Below are 18,985 nucleotides of genomic sequence, written 5' to 3' on the forward strand. Positions count from 1 at the left end.
ATCATAACGTGAGCCAACCATGATTGGTCATGGGGAGAGGCAAGGAGTAGCCTTAATGAATAACAGAACTCCGGGATCTCTATAAGCAGGAAATGACTATTCTAATCGGCCATTCTAACAAAGAAGGGGTAGATTCCAAACCAAATAATTGTGATAAAATGCCTTTGGTAATATAAATATACAGTTTCCATATGAATACAAGCATGTTCGAAATGGGTGTTGGGAGGCCGGCGAGGAACTGGGACAGCTTTGTATATTTGTAATACAACAAGAAATAAAAGGTCGGAAATATATGGGCTTGGACCTGGTGGTCCGATGGGAGCGCCTTAATTGTATCCTCTGCGACGCTTGCCTTGGTTCCGTACGCGCGGGATAACGACAGCCTTGTTGACGCGGTGCTTTGGTCGAGTTTTGTATCCGGATTTGGCCTGTAATTCGACGTAGATGAGAGAGAAGAGGGTGCCAAATCAGTAAAGAAGTAAAGATAAAATGGGGCTTGTATTTTAAGAAGACAATTGGGAAGGGAACGGAACATATAAACAAGGGACAACCAGGGGCGGGATAAAACATACCGGTTTGCCCCAGGGACTTTTTGGATGGACGTTGCCCTTCGACTTTCCCCGTCCACCACCGTGAGGATGGTCCTTTGCGTTCATGGCGAGGCCTCGGACCGTCGGACGGATATTCAACCATCGACTTCGTCCAGCCTTTCCAAGGGATCTATATTTGAAATAGGCATTACTTGCGACGCCAATGGTTGCACAGCAATCCTTATGGATGAGCCTAACTTCACCGCTGGCAAGGCGAATGGTGACATGGTCCGCAAGCTGTTTGAGTTTGTGTCTCTCCTGTAGGGTAAGAAGTTTCGCGTCTCCTTCTTCTGAAGATACGCTTTCCGCCTGTTGTATTTCTTCAGGCAATTCTTCGGTTGCTTTTAGAGTGATCGTTGCAAAGGTACCAGCGGCCCGGCATAACTGTCCTCCCTTTCCCGGTTTTAATCCGATATTATAGATCAATGAGCCGACAGGGATCATGTGAAGGGGGAGGCAGTTCCCTCGCCACGCGGTTCTGGCAGCCAGCACACCGGGATCGACTGTGCCGCCCATACTCTGCCATAGCTCGTCGGGGATACCTGCTCTGTAACTCTCGACAACATCACCTGCCCTCATGCCCTCAGCAGCGATGATATAACTCAATTTGCCTGTCTTCTTGGACTTGATAAGAGCAATATGCGCATTTCGATTCGGATCATGCTCGATTCTCTCAACCATATGGGGTCCTGGTTCCTTCCGCTCGAAATCGACGGTGCGTATTCTCCGTTTGTGGCCTCCACCACGATGTCGAACAGTCACTCTGCCAGTGCTATTCCGGCCACCTTTGCCATGGCCTCTTTTCGGGAAGGTGAGTTTGTGCACCGGCCTTCCTTTCCACAAGTGGTCGTTGATTGGTCTTCGCAGATGCCTGAGACCGGGCGTGCGGGGTGTGTAAGACCGCATACCAAGCCCTTCCTTATCCCTCATAGGAGGCGGAGCAAAAGCGAAGCTAGGAGTTTCCTTTTCCGGTTCGGCTGGTCCATCTGGCTTCTGGAGGAGTGTGCTAGAGTATGCGCGAGCGGTGATTGATGAGAGGCATCTACAGGAGTTCTGTAGGCTCCTCAATGTGAGGCGTGGTTGGAGCATGATGGGCGGGAGGGAGCGGAGGGTTCCAAATTTGCTGGCAGGTGTAAAGAGGCAGTCCAATTCTCAGACACACCCAGCAAACCCAACTGATTGGAGCAAAGGGAGTTTCAGTCCCTTGCCACTGCAATTAATGCTGATGTGCTGGGACTGTTTTCTGGTCAACGACAGTTGATCTGTTCTGGTTCCTCACTGCCCAAGAACATTTCCTCAAGGTCCAAAAAGTTCGCGTGCAGCGTGTGTCACATGATCAAGAGAGCTGACAGGATCTCCAGCCACAGACGGGTCGCACCGCCACGGGCCGGTTGATTTTTTTTTGGTGGGGTAATTTAAATACGGTATATTACAGGTTATTCGTCGTGTCTGGCGCCGCAGCTGGTATCAATACATTACGAAACAAGCCATAACCAGCACGTGAGCAGCATTGTTTCCCGGCCAACAGCCTTTGTTTAGAGCCCAAGAGGGACTTCTCGTACCGTACTTACAGTTTCTTACCGCGACGGACACCGGAATTGAGTGTATTTTTTGTACTGGCGCGGTTTGTTACGCTTCAGTACCTGGACCCGCTATACATTTCGCATACCATTTAAGTATCGCTCCCGTCCGCAACCACGCACATTACGGGCTCCAATTCCTGCTCCCATGTGTGTGTTCTTTCTCTCACCTCCATCACCGTCCCCTCGCATCTGTCCAGGTAGTCCTCTCGCCCACATCACATCACCTCAGTATACCTCACCATCCCATCCCAATTTACTGCTTAGCTGTTCACTTCATATCACGCATCATACTGCTTATTCTACTCCTCTCGGCTCCTACAGCCTCCGTGTACGCGTGAATGCTCGTGGAGCGGCTCTTGAATTCTCTTGGCGCCATCGACCACGCGAAAGAAGCTCCAAACACATCGGACGTGCCAGTCACTGTCACCTCATTTCTACTTCTAAATATATAGTAAGAAGGCTCACATCTCAGCCATTGCCCCCGTCTCCTAGTTCTCTTCAACGTTGGAATTCGTGTGCTTGGGGAAAGTTGTGCCTGACAAGGCTGTCAACAACCAGGGCTTGGTGAGGACCAAGGTGTTGCTCTGGTTTTTCAGGGTGTTGTTGCAACCACAACAATACTTCCATCCGCCCCTCTCAAACCACGACGTTTTCCCCATGAAATTTACACCACAACTGGTGCGACATAGTCCCCTCATACGTGTTATCACAGCGTCTTCTCTTTCTAATACCCCATCGTGTTGCAGAAAGAGTAGCAATTAGACGGTTGCACGTAACGCCATTCTTAGTCCATATTGGAACGTACAATTCAATTTGACGCGTTCCTCTTAGCTTTTTCCATTGCCCAGGATGCCACCTGTAAGTCCCTTTCTCCTCTGCTGTTCACTCAAGGGGATATGACAAATGACAATGACACATCGCCCTTTTCATGATAATTGCTTCTGTGGTTTTTGTATTGATACCTCTTGCCAGGCCCGGGCTCTTCGCCAGCGTGGTGTCACGAACGAAAATGACGAAAATGGAGCGACAACACGGCTAACACGGGCAAAGACTGCTACTCTCAGCGTCCAAGATGCTCATTCCTCAAACGGAGCAATTACAAAACCACTGCAATCCAAGAAATCTGCTGCCAATACCGCCAACACTACCACTCGGAGACGTCCCGCCCTGGGGGATGTTAGTAATATGGCAAAGATGGATAACGTAGATGGTACCAAAGAGGCGAAGAAGCCAGCTACCTCACGCGTTGGTTTGACTTCCAAAGCCTCCACGCACAGTGCTGGGGTTCAGAAACTTGGTCGAACAAACACATCACGGTCTGCCCTAGCTGTGAAGGATACCAACAAACAACGAGAAGCAACCGAGTTAAAACGTCCGGGTAGTGGTTCTGGGGTTTTGGGAGGCACAAAAACGAAGCGTCAATCAAACCAAAAACCAACCCGAGCCGAACCTGCAAGCGCTATTGAGGAGCCACCTCGAAAAAAGGTCGATTTGGAGAAGGCTGAAATCGAGAAGACCGAGAACGAGAGGGAGGCCGTTTTGGAGGAAGCTCTCGATGGAAAAGAAGTCGCGCTGGAAGAAGAAGAGGTCTTGGACCTTGACACTGAAGACCTCTATGATCCTATAATGGGGGGTGAATATGCAATTGAAATCTTCGATTATCTAAAAAAGATTGAACCCCAGACCATGCCCAACCCGGACTACATCTACCACCAAGAAGACCTCGAGTGGGGATTGCGTGGCGTTCTTGTTGACTGGCTCATTGAGGTCCATACCCGTTTCCGCCTCCTCCCTGAAACTCTCTTCCTCACTGTCAATATAATCGACCGCTTTTTGTCCGCTGAGGTTGTCGCGTTAGACAGATTGCAACTTGTTGGAGTGACAGCAATGTTCATTGCTGCCAAATATGAAGAAGTTTTCTCACCTCACGTGGCCAACTTCAGTCATGTTGCCGACGAAAATTTCTCAGATAAAGAAATTCTCGACGCTGAGCGACACGTCCTCGCAACCCTCAATTATGACATCAGCTATCCCAATCCAATGAACTTCCTGCGAAGAATATCCAAGGCAGATAACTATGACATCCATACGCGAACTCTTGGAAAGTATTTTATGGAAATCAGTCTTCTGGATCATAGGTTTATGGCTTACCGACAAAGCCATGTTGCTGCCGCCTCCATGTATCTAGCACGGCTTATCCTCCATCGTGGCCGCTGGGTACGTTTTAAGTCATGTGGATTTTGTTTGGACATTTTCTAACAAGTTGAACTGTATATGTATAGGACGCTACCCTTGCGCATTACTCCGGCTATACGAAGGAAGAAATTCTCCCTGTTTTCCAATTGCTGATTGATTACCTTCACCGTCCTATATCCCACGAGGCATTCTTCAAGAAATACGCCAACAAAAAGTTTATGAAAGGTATGTTTGGCAACGTGACCCGTGTTCCCATAAGCCCTTTTACTAACTTCATTTTGATAATCAGCCTCGATTGTGACTCGCCAATGGGCGAGAAAATACCGCTCTCTCTACCTTGATACTGATACTGCTCCCTTGAATGAGGGAAGCAAAACCACCAAGTACAGTCGATAGTGACACAAGTGGTCAGTCTCTTGTTATATGCAACGATTGTGTGATATAAAATTTATTCTAGTGCCTCAACCTGTATGTATTTCTGTCTGGCAGGCCGGCGCACTTCCTTCATTTCTCATTTTTGGGTCCCTTTCTCGAGTTCATGACGGAGTATATAAGGGGTTGCATTTTTGTTATGATGGCATCATTATCACCACTCCGTGATTATCTTCTTCCTCCCTTCCCCTTTCGTAACCCCCGTCTTCTTTGCTTCCCTCACGTTTGCTACCCTAAGGCGCCGTTTTATACTTTTGTTTGTGTTTGCATGTCTTTTCATTCCGTTTTGTTATTTTCTTTTTCAAGGGTACGAAACGCAAACGAAAGGACGCCCGTAGTGTTTCTAACTCTACTTATTGGCGGATTTTTTTTTGGAGCTGCCTATTTTTTTTTAAATAAATTTCTCCTGCGACTGGTGTTAAGAACATGCGTCAGCGTTTGGAAAGCATCTTTGCCGTTTTCTTTTTCTCCGGCTTTTCTCATTTTATTATTCTCTATATTTGTTTATTGTGTTTGTCTTCTCGTCGTTTGATTTCCGTTTTATTCCCTTACGTTTCCCTTGATTTTTTTTTCTTCCAAACAGTTGTTACTCTTAATATTCACTTCCTTTTGCTGCTTGCTGCTGTTGCTCCTGGGTGAGCTCTTCCGCGCTTGTTCGAAGAGAAAAGAAAAATACCATTTTTCCGTTTTTTATTTATATTCATAATGTAGGGAGGTACGTTGTCCACTTGTTCTCGGAAGGTATTAACCATGATGTGTATGTTCATCACACGCCTCAATTAACATACGGACTTGAGAAGGCTATTTTATTGCCCATGAACCCTTGCCCAGAACTTCGATATCTTGGATCTATCCCGATATATCATTGCCCCCGGGCGGCCGTGTTACAGAGAGAGACGGGCGCGACGAGAACTTTTAATTAAGAGTGCAACAAAGAGAAAGTGGAAAATGATTATAATAATTTTGCGACAGAGCATCTTGCTTCTTTGGGCAATTGCAGGTAGATGTTGTAGCTACGGCAACAAAACCATGTTAGCCAGGCGTCATGAAAATAATTGCTTCTCATCTACGGATATATGATCCGATTTTGATTTCAGACGAGCTCCCCGGAAAATCGACATTTCTAACCACAGCACATGCTGACCATCAACAAACATAGTTAGAACTTGATAAAAGTTTAACCTCTTTTTCTATCTTCTTTAAGATCTTGCAGTCCTATGACATTGTAAATTATATTTTCCTTATAACTAGATGTAAGCATATGCTAATCATTGTCAGTCATCTAGAAGAATATCTATCTAGGTGATAGAACAGTCTAGGTGATGGGCACTGTTGCATGGGGCCATCTCATTGAACATGGATTGAAATTTGTAAGGCGATTCTAATCATGAGACGAGCTAATTTTCCTAAGTGTTGTAGGTAACAATTGGGTTGGTCGTCTTGTCTGGATCGATGTGATGATAACATGCATACTGTACAGTACAAGCATGATAGAAAAGGGGTTCTATCCAGGGATGATGAAGACGTCAAAAAAAATATCCGCCGCTAACCCCTCCAAAACTAACCCTTCAAAATGGAAGTCAGAGGACCGCCACTGGTTATTTTGCTGGGGATTAATGAATTGCGATCTTTTGTTCTGAATGTTTCATACAAATATATATTACTTTTCATTGACTCGTGCGTGGGGGTGGTGATAGTATGTATTTTGCTGAGGGAGCCGGATGATTATGAAGGAACACACACACACTCAGCCTCGGCTTCGCGGGCTGAAGCGCCATAATGAGGGCATTAGCCGTACGCTGTGTAGAGGGTCGCGGAGACATCCGCTCCAACATTTAGTTATTTCGTTCTCTCCATCTTAAGCTGTGGAGAAACAACGTCTTGAGATTTTTTCATTCCTTACACTTTAGGTCCCGGGAATTGCGTTCTGAAGCTCTCTCTCTCTTTTTTTTTTTTTTTTTTTTTTTTTTTTTAAATTTCTGCTATCCTTAAAAAAAAGGTAAACTTCACTAGATACTCATCTATATATATACAATGACATCTCAACGAAATCAATAGATGTACGAATATTCGTACATAAAATAAAATAGAAAAATTGGATACCCTCAACTCCGCTCTGGAAACCCCGCCCTGGATTTAAAAATGACATCTCCAGCAACAATCTGGCCACCCGCATCTCTCAAGCGTGCTAAATCATCCCGCAAACCCACCACCATTCCCAGTTCTCCAAATTGTCCCTTCTGCGCCATCGCAGCCGCTCATCCACCCTCTCCGCCTTCTCGTGTGGATGTACTGAACAAGTCACATACGACGACGGCGAAGCCCGATACCCGATCCCCAGCCCCTCAAGCTCACCTCATCCTCTCGACGAAGCATGTGCTGGCGTTTCTAGACATCATGCCCCTGACGAGAGGCCATGTGCTCGTGATTTCCAGGGACCATCATGAGAAATTGGGGAACGTTGGGGTTGAGGTTGGGAAGGAGGTGAGCGTTTCAGTATTTATCAATTTTCCCCTACCTTTTCTTTTTTTTTTAAAAAAATTCTGCGTTGTTTTTGTAATTACATCCATTTTATTTTTACATTTTTTTCAAAAATTGTTGCTCCTTGAAGACGGAAGAAAGAGGTTAGGAGGAGGGTGATTTAAGTTGTTGTGCTGATATGAATGATATGAATTAAAGCTTGGTAAATGGCTCCCGATACTTTCGCGAGCGGTGACAAGGACAGTGTTGGGCACTGAGTTAGATTCGCGCCGTGAAGATCCAGCACAGTGGAATGTCGTGCAGAACAACGGTATGTTGCCCCTGCTGCTGGTTCTTTTGTTCAGCATAATGCCACAAGGCATCATGAATTTTGCAAATTGCTTATTGTGCATTGGGTGCCGTGCATCTCTGTCTGTCTATTTCAGTATTCATCAACTCCCTTTTCCATGTTTTTCTAATATTTCTTTTCATTGTCGTGAACGTTCATTTGCTCACAAACACTACTCCAATCCATTATATGGGCTTGCCTATAAAAAAAAGGTCCGAGAGCGTCACAAACAATTCCCCATGTCCACTTCCATATCATCCCACGGCCACCTCTGGATACGGACACTCCCCAAGAGGGAGGCTGGTTGATGTTTGGCCGTGGCCAGCGGGAAGAGCTTGACGATAACGAGGCGCAGGAAACAGTAGCTCAATTGCGCGCCGAGTTGGCGAGGGAAGTTGCTCGGGTTAAGGAAGTGGAGGGTATCGATTTAGATCTCGATGGAGAATTCGGGCAAGCGAAGGGGAAATGGAGAGGGTTGTCGAAATTGTGATCCCCTGTGATGGCTGGAATAGATGGATTGTAGATAATTCCTTTTTCCGCTGCTAAGGTCGCGTATTTTAAGCTGTTCGTTTCATGACTGCTGAGGTTTACGAAGGGATCATTCATTTTCTTGCGCCGTTATACTCCACGAACTCTATTCCGCTTCTTGTATACTTGCGTTTGAATTGATAAGACATGCGCCTATAAATTAATCATGGACTGGTTCCTCGTCATCCAGTAATAGTCAATAGGCAGGAGAGTATTACCGAGGCCATGGGAATGAGCGTCGAGAATGATGGCCCCCTCGGTGACTTCATTGTGTTGCATTATTCTCAGAGCTATTCTTGAGGGGATGGTTTGGATTTTGCAAAGTACTATATTATAGACGTTAGTTTTGACTATTTGGTATTCCATAAGTATATAAGAATGAATATTTTTGTACTTTTCTTCTAAAAGCATTCAAGTCGTTAGCTTTTACGCCATTTACGTTCCCCCTCTGTCGTCGTGGTTCAGAAGCGGACACTTCTCCACCAGGAAGTCGACGGTATGTAAGTAAGCGGCGAGACCCTGGGAAAAATTACGTATTAACTAGACGACCTAATGGCAATAATCACAAAAGGTTGGGACTAAAAAAAAAGAAACGCTAAACAGATGTCGAAGGAAAAGAACTCACAGTGGCCAAAAGGTTGCACGCAGACGCTTAGAAGTTCTAGATGCGGATTGCTTGGGATTTCAAGTTCTACATCATCTTCATTGGCAGTGGGCATCCAAAGAGAAATCCTCCCATCTGGGACAAGGGTGCGGGCCGCGAAGTCGAGGATATCGTCTAGCATTGCGTCGAAGCTGTAGGGCCTTTTGGGTGCGATGTACCCGTCTAAGCTGATCGTTAAGAAACATTAATAAGTTAATATTTGACCTATGTAACTCTCTGCATTGCATGTCGACATAGGAACAGTACTGAGAGGAGGGGGGTTAAGGCAGAAGAGAAAAGGACAAAAACCCTCACCGATAGCTTGGGACGCCATTTAACAGAACAGGCTCTTTCTTTTTACCATCCTTGCTTCCCAGAACCTTCAATCCTTCTCGAACGCCGTACGGAGGGTCGCAGATGATGCCATCTAGAAACTGCGTCGTTCTGACTGGCGTGTTGGTCAGGTCTGAAATAAAAGCATCCAAAAAATACTGCTGTATGCCGTATTGTTCAAGGTTCGAGACGAGACCCATGGATTTGCCCTTTTGCCTCTCTTTACCACCGAAGCTGCGCCCATCAATATCAGAACCCAACGCATGAGTTCCAAAATGCGCCATGGCAACACAGAAGCTCCCGGTCCCCACAAAGGGGTCAAAGAACACTTTTCCTGGCGCTGCCAGTGCCATGTTTGCTGTGACCAGCGTCAACTCAGCATCCATCGACGTGGTACTAATATAGTTTCGTTTCTTCAAGTCATATTTATCTATAACATCTCTGCTCCCGCATGCAATCCACCTACCGAAATAGATCACGTTTGGGTCAGGGCGGGCTTCTCCTGGCTTTACTGGGCGGCGTGGGTATTCCTCGAATAAACAGAACTCCTCGTCCGGGTCAGTCATTCTGATAGGGCCTTGAAAATCCATGTAGGCGAATGAATGGATTATTTGAGTTTTCTCCTCTGCTGAGCGTTTCCCGGCATATGAGTCTACGGAGAATTTGAATGACTTGTCTTTGAAGTCGCTCCATCGCGCTGCAGTCCGCTTACTGATATCTGAATGGAGGTCTTCATATGTTTGGCCTTGTCCCCAGATCTCATATATGCCCTTTGCAAGGACACTGCGAGCTATGACTGCTCTCGCAACAGCTTCATCTTGGAGTTTAACAATGGCAAATGGTGTCTGCGGGGAAGAGTTAGGATTAGAGTCGTAAAAATAACAGGGAAGGGTAGGTTCTATTTTCTCTTTCTGCGGGTAATCTTTCTGGGATAACAGACATTTTCTGTATATGATAGGAATTCAACATTGGTCCCAACGAGCGCCGCGAGAGATTCAATCTCCGGCTTTCGAAACGACTCGTGGACTTGTGCGAAGCGAATCAAATACTCCATTTTGCTCTACCGTTTATTGAAATACGTGGGCAGTGTCGCCCAGGAAATGCGCTTTGGGCTTTGGTAGGTAGTGGGGTTCTGAGCGCCTTCAAACATAACTGGGTTATCCTTTCTCTTCTGATCTGATAGGGAATGGGGTAATGGGGTTTATTTGCACTAAAATCGATATCAATTTGAGAAGGCAAAATTCAGTAAGGGCAAAATTAAGCCAATAAGCTCTTGAGATCTGTTTCCGGCCTGACTAAGCAACAACTCCCTTTTCACTTCCTCACCACCTTACCTTCTTTCTACTTCCTATCTTGCTCAGCAACCCTTCCCCCGCCCTAAGAAAAACCTGCATTCCTCGACATGTACCCAAGGGTGAAACGAGTGATGTCACAGCTTGCAAAGTGTGCGGGGCAGATAATGTGCCCAGTCTGATGGTTCAAGCCCCGTCTTCGATAGATGCCCAACTCGCGCCCGGCTTAATGCTAATTAATTCATAATTTTGTCAAGGGTAGTGCATGGTACCACAAATCTACGATGGGAATCGTATCGGTTTTCTCTGGGGATCCCAGGCCGGTTGCGAATGCGGGTTTCTAACATCCAGTACGGTTCAACCATATGCACATAAGAGCTCGTGAGGCAACTGAACTGGTTGTTTGCAAACCACTCGGGATGGTAGGACTTGCAACGAATATTTGTTTACATATAATTGGCTTCAAAAAGGCACATGTGAGCAGCATTTTCCAGGAACTGCAGAAGAAGAAAAGGGTATCGTCATCATGCATTCCAAGAGGCTCTGGCACAAATCGTTCCCATGAGGACAACTCAGGCTGTCGACTAATATAACCGTATGATACCTGCGAAGAATGGAATTTGCGCATTGTCCTTCTTCTTTTGAATATACTAAACAAGTAGGACTTGATTTCCTTTCCCCATCCTATTCTCCTACTAGTACGCTCCTCAATCTATTTAGCTTTTGTGTTCGACGGGGTAGATATTTCGAACAATGACGCGCCGCTATATACCTCCTGAGACTATTATCATCGGCATTGATTTGGGCTTAACCTTTACAGGTATTGTTTCTTTGTATTATTATTATTATTATTATTGTTTTCATGCTTTGTTTGGAGCATCGTGGTTCGATGACCGTGGTATAGTGACATGCACAATGCGGTTTGTGTGAGTTGACTTTGAACCGAGGCGTTGCCTAATGTCCTGTTAGGAGTCGCATTCTCGACCGTGGATATGGAAACTCCGATTTCTGTAGATAGATGGCCAGGAACTACGAAGATAGCAAATAAAGTGCCAACAAAACTCTGGTACCGAGCGGGCTGCAGGAAACCCATATCATGGGGATTCGATGAACCGGATGAGTTGCATCCTGGAATGGATGTGGTGGATTGTTTCAAACTATATCTTGACCCTGACTTTGATTTTGCCAATAGAGCTGAGATGTTCTGGACACATGAAGATGTTCAGACATGGTTTGTCGATTTCTTTACCGCCCTTCGACTACACATCATCCAATATATAAGAAATTCAGAGTACCTACCTTATCCGGTGGTGAGCGATTGGAGACTACACCCAGTAGAATACGTTTTTAGTTTCCCGACAACCTGGCAAAATCCAAAGGTGGTTGATGCATTTTGCGGAATTGTGAGGAGTTCTGGTTTTGGAGACTGTGAAGCCCACTCAGTCGAGATTAAGCTGAATGAAGCAGCAGCAGCAGCAGCTTACTCAGCCAAAACCTTTAGACACCAACGGGCTGTCCACCACCGTGAAGGAAGCAGGGAGCTTCCACCTAGGAAGGAGAAGCCTCTTGAAGTTGGCAGCGTAATTCTTATTTGCGATGCTGGAGGCGGAACCACTGTCAGAGTCTTGCTCCATTGTCGTCGGTGATTTGCCTGCTAACGTCATCCACAGGATGTGGCCGTCCTCAAGGTTTCATCAATCGAGAAATATACGGTTCGAGGTCAGCGAGAAGATGTGCTTCAGTTAGAGCAGCTCGACTGCGTCAGCGGTATCTTAATATTCCTTCCATTCTGCTCCTGAACCGCCGCTCATCGTTAATCTGTGTAGGAAAACCATTTGGTTCCGTGCAGATCGACCAGGCGTTCCAAAGGGAAGTTGAAAGCCGTTTGGAAAGGATCCATTACGAAAGTGATGACCACCATTGGTCTCCGAAGTTTGCAGCACACAAATTGACAAAAGGCGATTTTCAAGCCTTCAAGTTGAATTATGGGTGTAGAGTAATGACAGCCTTACGGAAACGTGCCCTTCGCATCCCTGACCTTCCAATATCCTACAGCAGCCCAGAAGCGGGTATCGAAGATGGAAGGATAGTACTGGAAGAGTAAGTTTACCAACGTATTTTATGTTTAACTATAGCCAGCTCTTCCGAATTATCTAACTATTAACAAGGGATGATCTGCGACGGCTGTTCGACGAACAAATTCGACATATTTTTGGACTTATTGATGAGCAGCTTCAACGTATTGGAGATATCACACCCCCAGTAGAAGCGGTACGTTGCACGTTTTTTTTCTTTTGTTGTTGTTGGAATGTCGGATCCGGTTAACTGTCAACAGACACATATGATCCTTTCCGGCGGCCTAGGTTCCTCTCGCTACATTCAGGATTGGTTTATCACCAAGTATGGTTACGGGAGAGAAGCCAAAGGGATTTTAATTTCAAAGGAACCGTGAGGAAGCGATTTAATATCATTTTTTTTTTTTAAAGAATATGGCGCGCTGACCTTCCCTATAGCCAATTAGCGGTCTCCTGCGGACTAGTAATCGACCGAGTTCACCGTTTGAGGCATGGACACTCCGTCCTATCCACTCGCTGTAGTTCCAGCTCCTATGGCATAGTGGTCAATACCAGAGTTCGCACAGGTAAAGCTCCTCCCAGCTACAATAGCCATGTGAAAATAAGCCCCTATGATGGGAGGCGGTATATCGTCAACCAGGTCCAATGGCTTCTCGAACGAGGTCAAATTATCCAACACCGATACATATGCCAGAAATTGGATAGGGTTTTCGAAGCAACCAGTTCCGAGATAGACTGGAAAATTTTGATCGCCATGTCCAGGTCTCCTGCTGCCCGCCTCCCACATACAATCGACGAAGGTGATGCTTGTGTCATATGTGAGATCGAGTCAAGAGTAGGCGGGGAACTTCTACGACAGCATGCCCAGCCTGCTAAACAGAAGCGGTGGAGCTCAATCCGGAAAGCAGAACTTCAGAAAATCCAGTATGAAGTGCGTTTATACATCGAATCGTCGTGCCTGACAATCAAAGTCTGGTTGGGGGATCAGGTGATCGGGAGTAGTGACGAGATTCCCGTCGCTTGGCAGTATACCAGCATAGATGAGGCTGACAACGAGGAGACCCAAACTGAATGTCCAGTGGATTGGTCAAATTGTGGACTTGCGAAGGAGGTTAAAGATGACACCTGGCCTACATTTCTTCGTTGAGTAATTGATGCTTCTATAGAATGGGTTTGAGGATATGGCTCGGTTGTAATTCCGGGACCCCGACGACCCGGCGAAAGCTTAAGGTGTGATATTCGATGGAATCTTTCGATGACCTATGAGGAGAATACGAGCGGTTTTTGGTTGAAAATAAAAGGATGTTCTTCCCTTCCCCTCCTTGGTAGAATTGGTAGAACTGGTAAACATCTGCAAAGAACACACAATGAAGTAGCTCCTACATGCCCAGAATCTTAGTGAGAAGGCAGTCCTGAGAATTATCACCTTAGTTTCCGCATCTAGGCATGCCACGTCAGAACTCTCCTCGCAGTCCACCGGATGCAGGACTCTGTGTGCGACAAATTGAAGAAAGTAACAGAAAGAAACAACGCATGGTTACTTGGTATTGTTGGGCATCGGCAGACCTGTTTAGGACAACAGAGCGGCTGTTAGTGCAGAATATGCGGTGAGACGTTTTTGGCGGAGAGGGAGGATGGTTTCTTCCATAGGGGGTTCCAGGGCTAGGGTGTTCGGCCAGGCTTTGGCCGAACAGTAACAATGACTGGCGAGTGGGACAGAAAATGGGATGCCTTCTCCGAAGGTGAGTTCCATTGTAAGGTGTGACAGTCATTGTAAAAATATTTACCTTCCGACGTTCCTAAACATGACTGAAAAAGGGAGCTACCGGACAATTGTAATGCACTCGTTTCTTACCTTTTCTTGCTATATTCTCGCGACCACTATTTCCTATGCAGGTTACACGCCGGCTTGACCCCGGTTACTCCGCTGACCGATCTAGGCAGAGCAGTTGGTAAGAGCTTGTACTTGCAAGAGATCAAGTTAGAAAGGAGCTCAACTGACTCTTTGACTAGTAAGCATTTCTATTGGGTCTGCACTAGCGTAGATCAGGGGAGTAACCCCATATCTTAGTGATTAACTCCGAACCACTACGCAACTACCCGCTTATCATCTATTGATATCATCATTAGTTATAGGTGGGTCGGGTTACGGTGTGTTCAAACCCAACCCTCACAATAACCAGGTTATATGCGGAGGTGCAGTCACTCAGCCATCAATGCCACTGTATATAACCTGGTTATTGCTGGCATGTGTTCAATTTCATGTTCATATGTACAGGATACTTGTATTTAGTAAGAGAAATACTATTAAATTCAGATACATGTGACTTTGCACACAGAAAGTTATATAATCACTAGCTAAATAATCTGCTTGACTTCATCTCTACTAAAGAGCTACTGATCCCAGGTACTGTATAGAAGTGCAAGTCAACTGTCTGAGTGTTGTACACAGCTCATACAACTAGGCCTAACTCTATAATAATAATATATATATATCTATAATAATAATGGAGAAATGGAGATCAAAGAGAGAGAACAGAACAGAACAGAACAGAAAAATGAAAACTTCATACATACTCTATTCAATGAGAATGAAATTATTCTGTACATCAGACTGAGTATCATGACTCACATCATCTGCTGCTGATACTTATAGCTGTGATGACTGTCTATCATAAAAATCATTATACATATCAGACTGATTCACAGAGTCATGGAGAAAGCAGTGTGCTGCATGATCACATTATTTACAGTTGGCACATACTTCTTCAAAGTAACTGTATGCACAGCAGCACAATGAGAACAGTTTAAGTTCAGAGAATATACAATACTGTGTACAGTCTGTGACAAGAGTTCTACCACAGAATTGAATCAGAATGACATTGATGTATGATGGACAATGAAACAATACTTGATCAGCTCTGATATATGTATAAATATATAATATATCAAAGTCAGAGACAGCAAGCAGAGCACAGAATTGAGAACTATAACAAAATATACCCAGCTGGGAATTGCTGATATATATTATGTCATACTCTGACCATTTCTGCCACTCATCTTGATGTTCAGCAGCTGAATAATATAAGTCAATCAACTCAGTCTGAGCCAGATTCTGCTGAGTGATGACAGAATTGTATGAAATGAGAGCTCTTGCATTATAATCAGCTTTCTATACTGTATGATAGAGAAGCAGAGAAATACTTACATTGTTCACAGAGAGAGAAAGAGAGAGAGAATACTGTTGAAGAGCAGAAGAAAGCTGATCTTCTTTTTTATAGAAAAAAAAAATTGAAAATCTTCTCTGACTATGTATACAAGTCTCTGTCAGTGTTCTTCTTCTTTGATATGATGAAATGAACATCTCATACAGTGTACAGAGTGGGAAAAAGACAGAATGAACAGTGGATGAGTGATCTTGATGAATTTCAACAAGAAAATGATGAATTCTGATGCAAAAGAGATTGTATATATCAGTGAATGATGATGAAGAAGCTGAAGAGAGAAAGAGAAAAGAAGTTGAGAGAAGAGATAGAGAAAGAGAGGATTTTATAATCAACTTGTTGTTGTTATTAGACTGGCTGTGTGACCATGCATGGGACTGGGACCAAATTTTTCCTCAGTCCCATTATTAGATATCTTAGTCCTGGTCCCATATAGTGTTTAGCAAATTAGTCACTTTACACTGTTTATATTATAAATCTAGTCCCAGATCATGTTTTACTAATAAATTAGTGATTCTGGTCCCATTTGGTCCCATTTTACAAAATGGGATCAAATGGGACCATGATTTACCCTATATAGGTTGGCAGTGATAGATAGGTTGGCAGTGGTAGGTAGGTTGGCAGTGGTAGGTAGGTTGGCAGTGATAGATTAGCAGTGATAGATTAGCAGCAATAGATTAGCAGTGATAGATAGGTTGGCAGTGGTAGGTAGATTGGCAGCAGTAGGTAGGTTGGCGGCGGTGGGTAGATTGGCAGCGGTGGGTAGATTGGCAGCAGCACTAAGCAAGATAGGGGTAATATCTCCACCAATCATATCATCAGATTGATGTATTATATAATCATCAGAATGGGACCAAACTTGAGTCAAAATCATGATCAGTCCCAGATCATGTTCTGATTTTGATAGTCAGTCACTTTACATGAAATATCAAGATTTTTTAGTCCCATTTCACTCATGTTTTGATAATTCTAGTCACTTTACACTCCCATTCTGGTCCTGGTCCCACTAAAATCATGCCAAGAAATGGACTGGGACCAAACCAAACCAAACCAAATGTGTAATTCATGGTCCCAGCGGCCAGTCTAGTTGTTATTGTTGTGAATGAAAGAGAAAAGTGGAAATGCCTTGTGTATGAAAGAGAAAAGAGAGAAAGAGAGAATGCTCACTCTTGTGAATTCTGCTGAGACAGTCTGTGTGTATAAATAAATAAATACTCAAGATTAAAAGATATATAATATAGTATAGTTAATATACACAGATTATCTTCTTGCTCTTCTGAGGAAGACAGAGAGCTTATTCAGACTCATTCTTAATTATATATACATCAACTCAAGCTCCTCCACAATCTCTAGAATAGATCTTGATTTCATCATACAGTGGCAGCTGAGTATCTCATCAATGATCATCTTTCATCAGAAAAAGAACATACACTCACTATTCTTCTTTCTTCAGCTAGACTCATACAATGACTTCAGATGCTACACAGAGGACTGTTTATTCAACCTCTATTCTCATTTCTTTCAGAGATTATTGATCAATTGAATTATACAGAAGAGCTGATATGTTTAAATATTATTCTTAGTTGACAATGCTGTAGCAGAAGTGGTGACAGCAGCAGCAGTAGTTGATAAAGAGAAGGATGAAGATACAGATATAGAGATGAAGAAAATCTTAACAGTATCTTTCTGTACACAGACAGAAACAGAGGCAGACTGAAAGATTTAGAATTCAGTTGTTATTGTATCAATTTCATACTGAATTCTATCAATCTTCTTCTTCATTTGTACATCTCTGATCTTTATCTGATTCATTATCACATTAATCTGTCTCTGTATGATGCTCAGACTCTTGAAAATCTGTGACACTGATCATTGAAACATCATCTTCTATGAAGAAATGAAAACTGACTCTGCAGTCTATACAGCATCTGCAAACTGCTCATACTCTGCATACTGAAACACTGAGTTAGTTCACAGTGAATGAATTGAAAATTCTCTCTGAAGAAGAGTAGAGTTCTGTAGTATCATTATATAAAGATAATCTAACAGCTACAAAAACCTCTGAGCTGCAAGATCATCTGAGTCAAATAAACTTCCACTATCAAGCAGCTTCAGACTCACACCAGAGATCTCAGAAGAAGTGATATAAGAGAATCTATTCTCAGAATGAAATTAGATAAACTATTCATTCATTCATAATCAGAGGGATTTCTTCAACAGCTCTGATGAGATGACTGTAGCTTATAAAAGATAGTAATTATTTGACAAGCTAGAATTAAACCCTGCAATCTCTTATACAAACTTCTGATTGATCTGACTGAGATAGCAGCTGATCAAAGAGTCATTATTTCATTGCTCAGCTCTGCAGATGCTGCTTTCATTCATCTTATTAAGCTCTGCCTTCTGTGCATCTGTGAATTGTTCAGTATAAGTCTTCTTTATCATCTCTGATATATCTGCATACATAAAGAGCTTGTTTGTTCACTTAAGATAAGTTCTGTAGAAGATCTGCTTATACAGATTCTTATTCTTAAACAAGTGGATATTGTATCAGAGCTGATAGTAGTGGAACTGAGACAGAGGCTTCTGTATAATATTTCATCTATAGAACAGATAGAATGCAATCTGTGACATTGAATAAAGAATATAATTCTTATATCATACAACAGTTGAATATTCAAGTCTGTTGTTCTAATTTATCTTGTCATTACTCATGATCTGAATAAGAGGTTAGCAGAGTGTTGATTTCTCATTTAACAGCTCAATTATAAACAGATCAGTCAACTGCATCTCTTATCTGAACTACTCTCTCAGCAGTATATGATGACTCATGAGAAAGTCAGCTGCTGTATGAAAAAAAGACTCAACTGTATGTCTTTCATCTCTCTGTCATCTCTTTCAGTACTGATGTATAAAATTCATTATATTCAGCTCAGTATAGCTGTTCATTAGAGTGTCTACATCTCTGTTTACAAACTCTGTATATCTCTGTATATGCTCTATAGATCTATGAGTCTTTAATATATCATTCAAGATCTGATCAACTGAATGAGAATGGAAGTTCTTCTATCTGCTCTGCTATATATGATACAGATCAATAAAAACTGCTTAATACTGCTTGATCAGATCCTCTTCTATTGTCTGTACAATCTTTTCTCTCTCAGTATTTATATACTTTCTTTTGAGATAACTCTCTCTGAGTGAATAATTGAGAACTCTTTCATTAAAGAATCAGATTGTCTTCTACTCAGAGACAATCTGATCATCTGAAAACTTCTTT

At 43.6% G+C, this 18,985-nt stretch overlaps 5 protein-coding genes across 5 annotated transcripts; 3 read left to right on the top strand and 2 right to left on the bottom strand.

Annotated features, from left to right (window-relative positions):
- Window positions 1-326: 326 nt before the first annotated feature.
- On the bottom strand, window positions 327-1,866 carry HCBG_03335 (60S ribosomal protein RML2; the record flags this gene model as incomplete). Its single annotated transcript, XM_045430384.1, has 2 exons — window positions 327-428; window positions 573-1,866. The coding sequence occupies 2 exons, from the start codon at window positions 1,677-1,679 to the stop codon at window positions 327-329; spliced, it is 1,209 nt and encodes a 402-aa protein (XP_045288527.1).
- A 491-nt stretch (window positions 1,867-2,357) lies between these two features.
- Window positions 2,358-5,497, top strand: HCBG_03336 (G2/mitotic-specific cyclin-B; the record flags this gene model as incomplete). The annotated part of the gene is made up of 6 exons (XM_045430385.1): window positions 2,358-2,624; window positions 2,732-2,851; window positions 2,920-3,031; window positions 3,146-4,390; window positions 4,456-4,594; window positions 4,659-5,497. The coding sequence occupies 4 exons, from the start codon at window positions 3,023-3,025 to the stop codon at window positions 4,763-4,765; spliced, it is 1,500 nt and encodes a 499-aa protein (XP_045288528.1).
- A 1,446-nt stretch (window positions 5,498-6,943) lies between these two features.
- On the top strand, window positions 6,944-8,100 carry HCBG_03337 (HIT domain-containing protein; the record flags this gene model as incomplete). The annotated part of the gene is made up of 3 exons (XM_045430386.1): window positions 6,944-7,285; window positions 7,481-7,592; window positions 7,823-8,100. The coding sequence occupies 3 exons, from the start codon at window positions 6,944-6,946 to the stop codon at window positions 8,098-8,100; spliced, it is 732 nt and encodes a 243-aa protein (XP_045288529.1).
- A 191-nt stretch (window positions 8,101-8,291) lies between these two features.
- HCBG_03338 (RNA methylase) lies at window positions 8,292-10,168 on the bottom strand (the record flags this gene model as incomplete). The annotated part of the gene is made up of 4 exons (XM_045430387.1): window positions 8,292-8,464; window positions 8,764-8,964; window positions 9,143-10,040; window positions 10,082-10,168. 4 exons carry the CDS (start codon window positions 10,166-10,168, stop codon window positions 8,292-8,294), a joined length of 1,359 nt encoding a protein of 452 aa, XP_045288530.1.
- A 991-nt stretch (window positions 10,169-11,159) lies between these two features.
- On the top strand, window positions 11,160-13,781 carry HCBG_03339 (uncharacterized protein; the record flags this gene model as incomplete). The annotated part of the gene is made up of 5 exons (XM_045430388.1): window positions 11,160-11,226; window positions 11,421-12,022; window positions 12,077-12,173; window positions 12,233-12,506; window positions 12,920-13,781. 5 exons carry the CDS (start codon window positions 11,160-11,162, stop codon window positions 13,626-13,628), a joined length of 1,749 nt encoding a protein of 582 aa, XP_045288531.1.
- Window positions 13,782-18,985: the final 5,204 nt, after the last annotated feature.

The sequence above is a fragment of the Histoplasma capsulatum genome, assembly GCF_000150115.1.
Source record: "Histoplasma capsulatum G186AR genomic scaffold supercont2.4, whole genome shotgun sequence".
In the NCBI taxonomy this organism is placed as follows: domain Eukaryota; kingdom Fungi; phylum Ascomycota; class Eurotiomycetes; order Onygenales; family Ajellomycetaceae; genus Histoplasma; species Histoplasma capsulatum.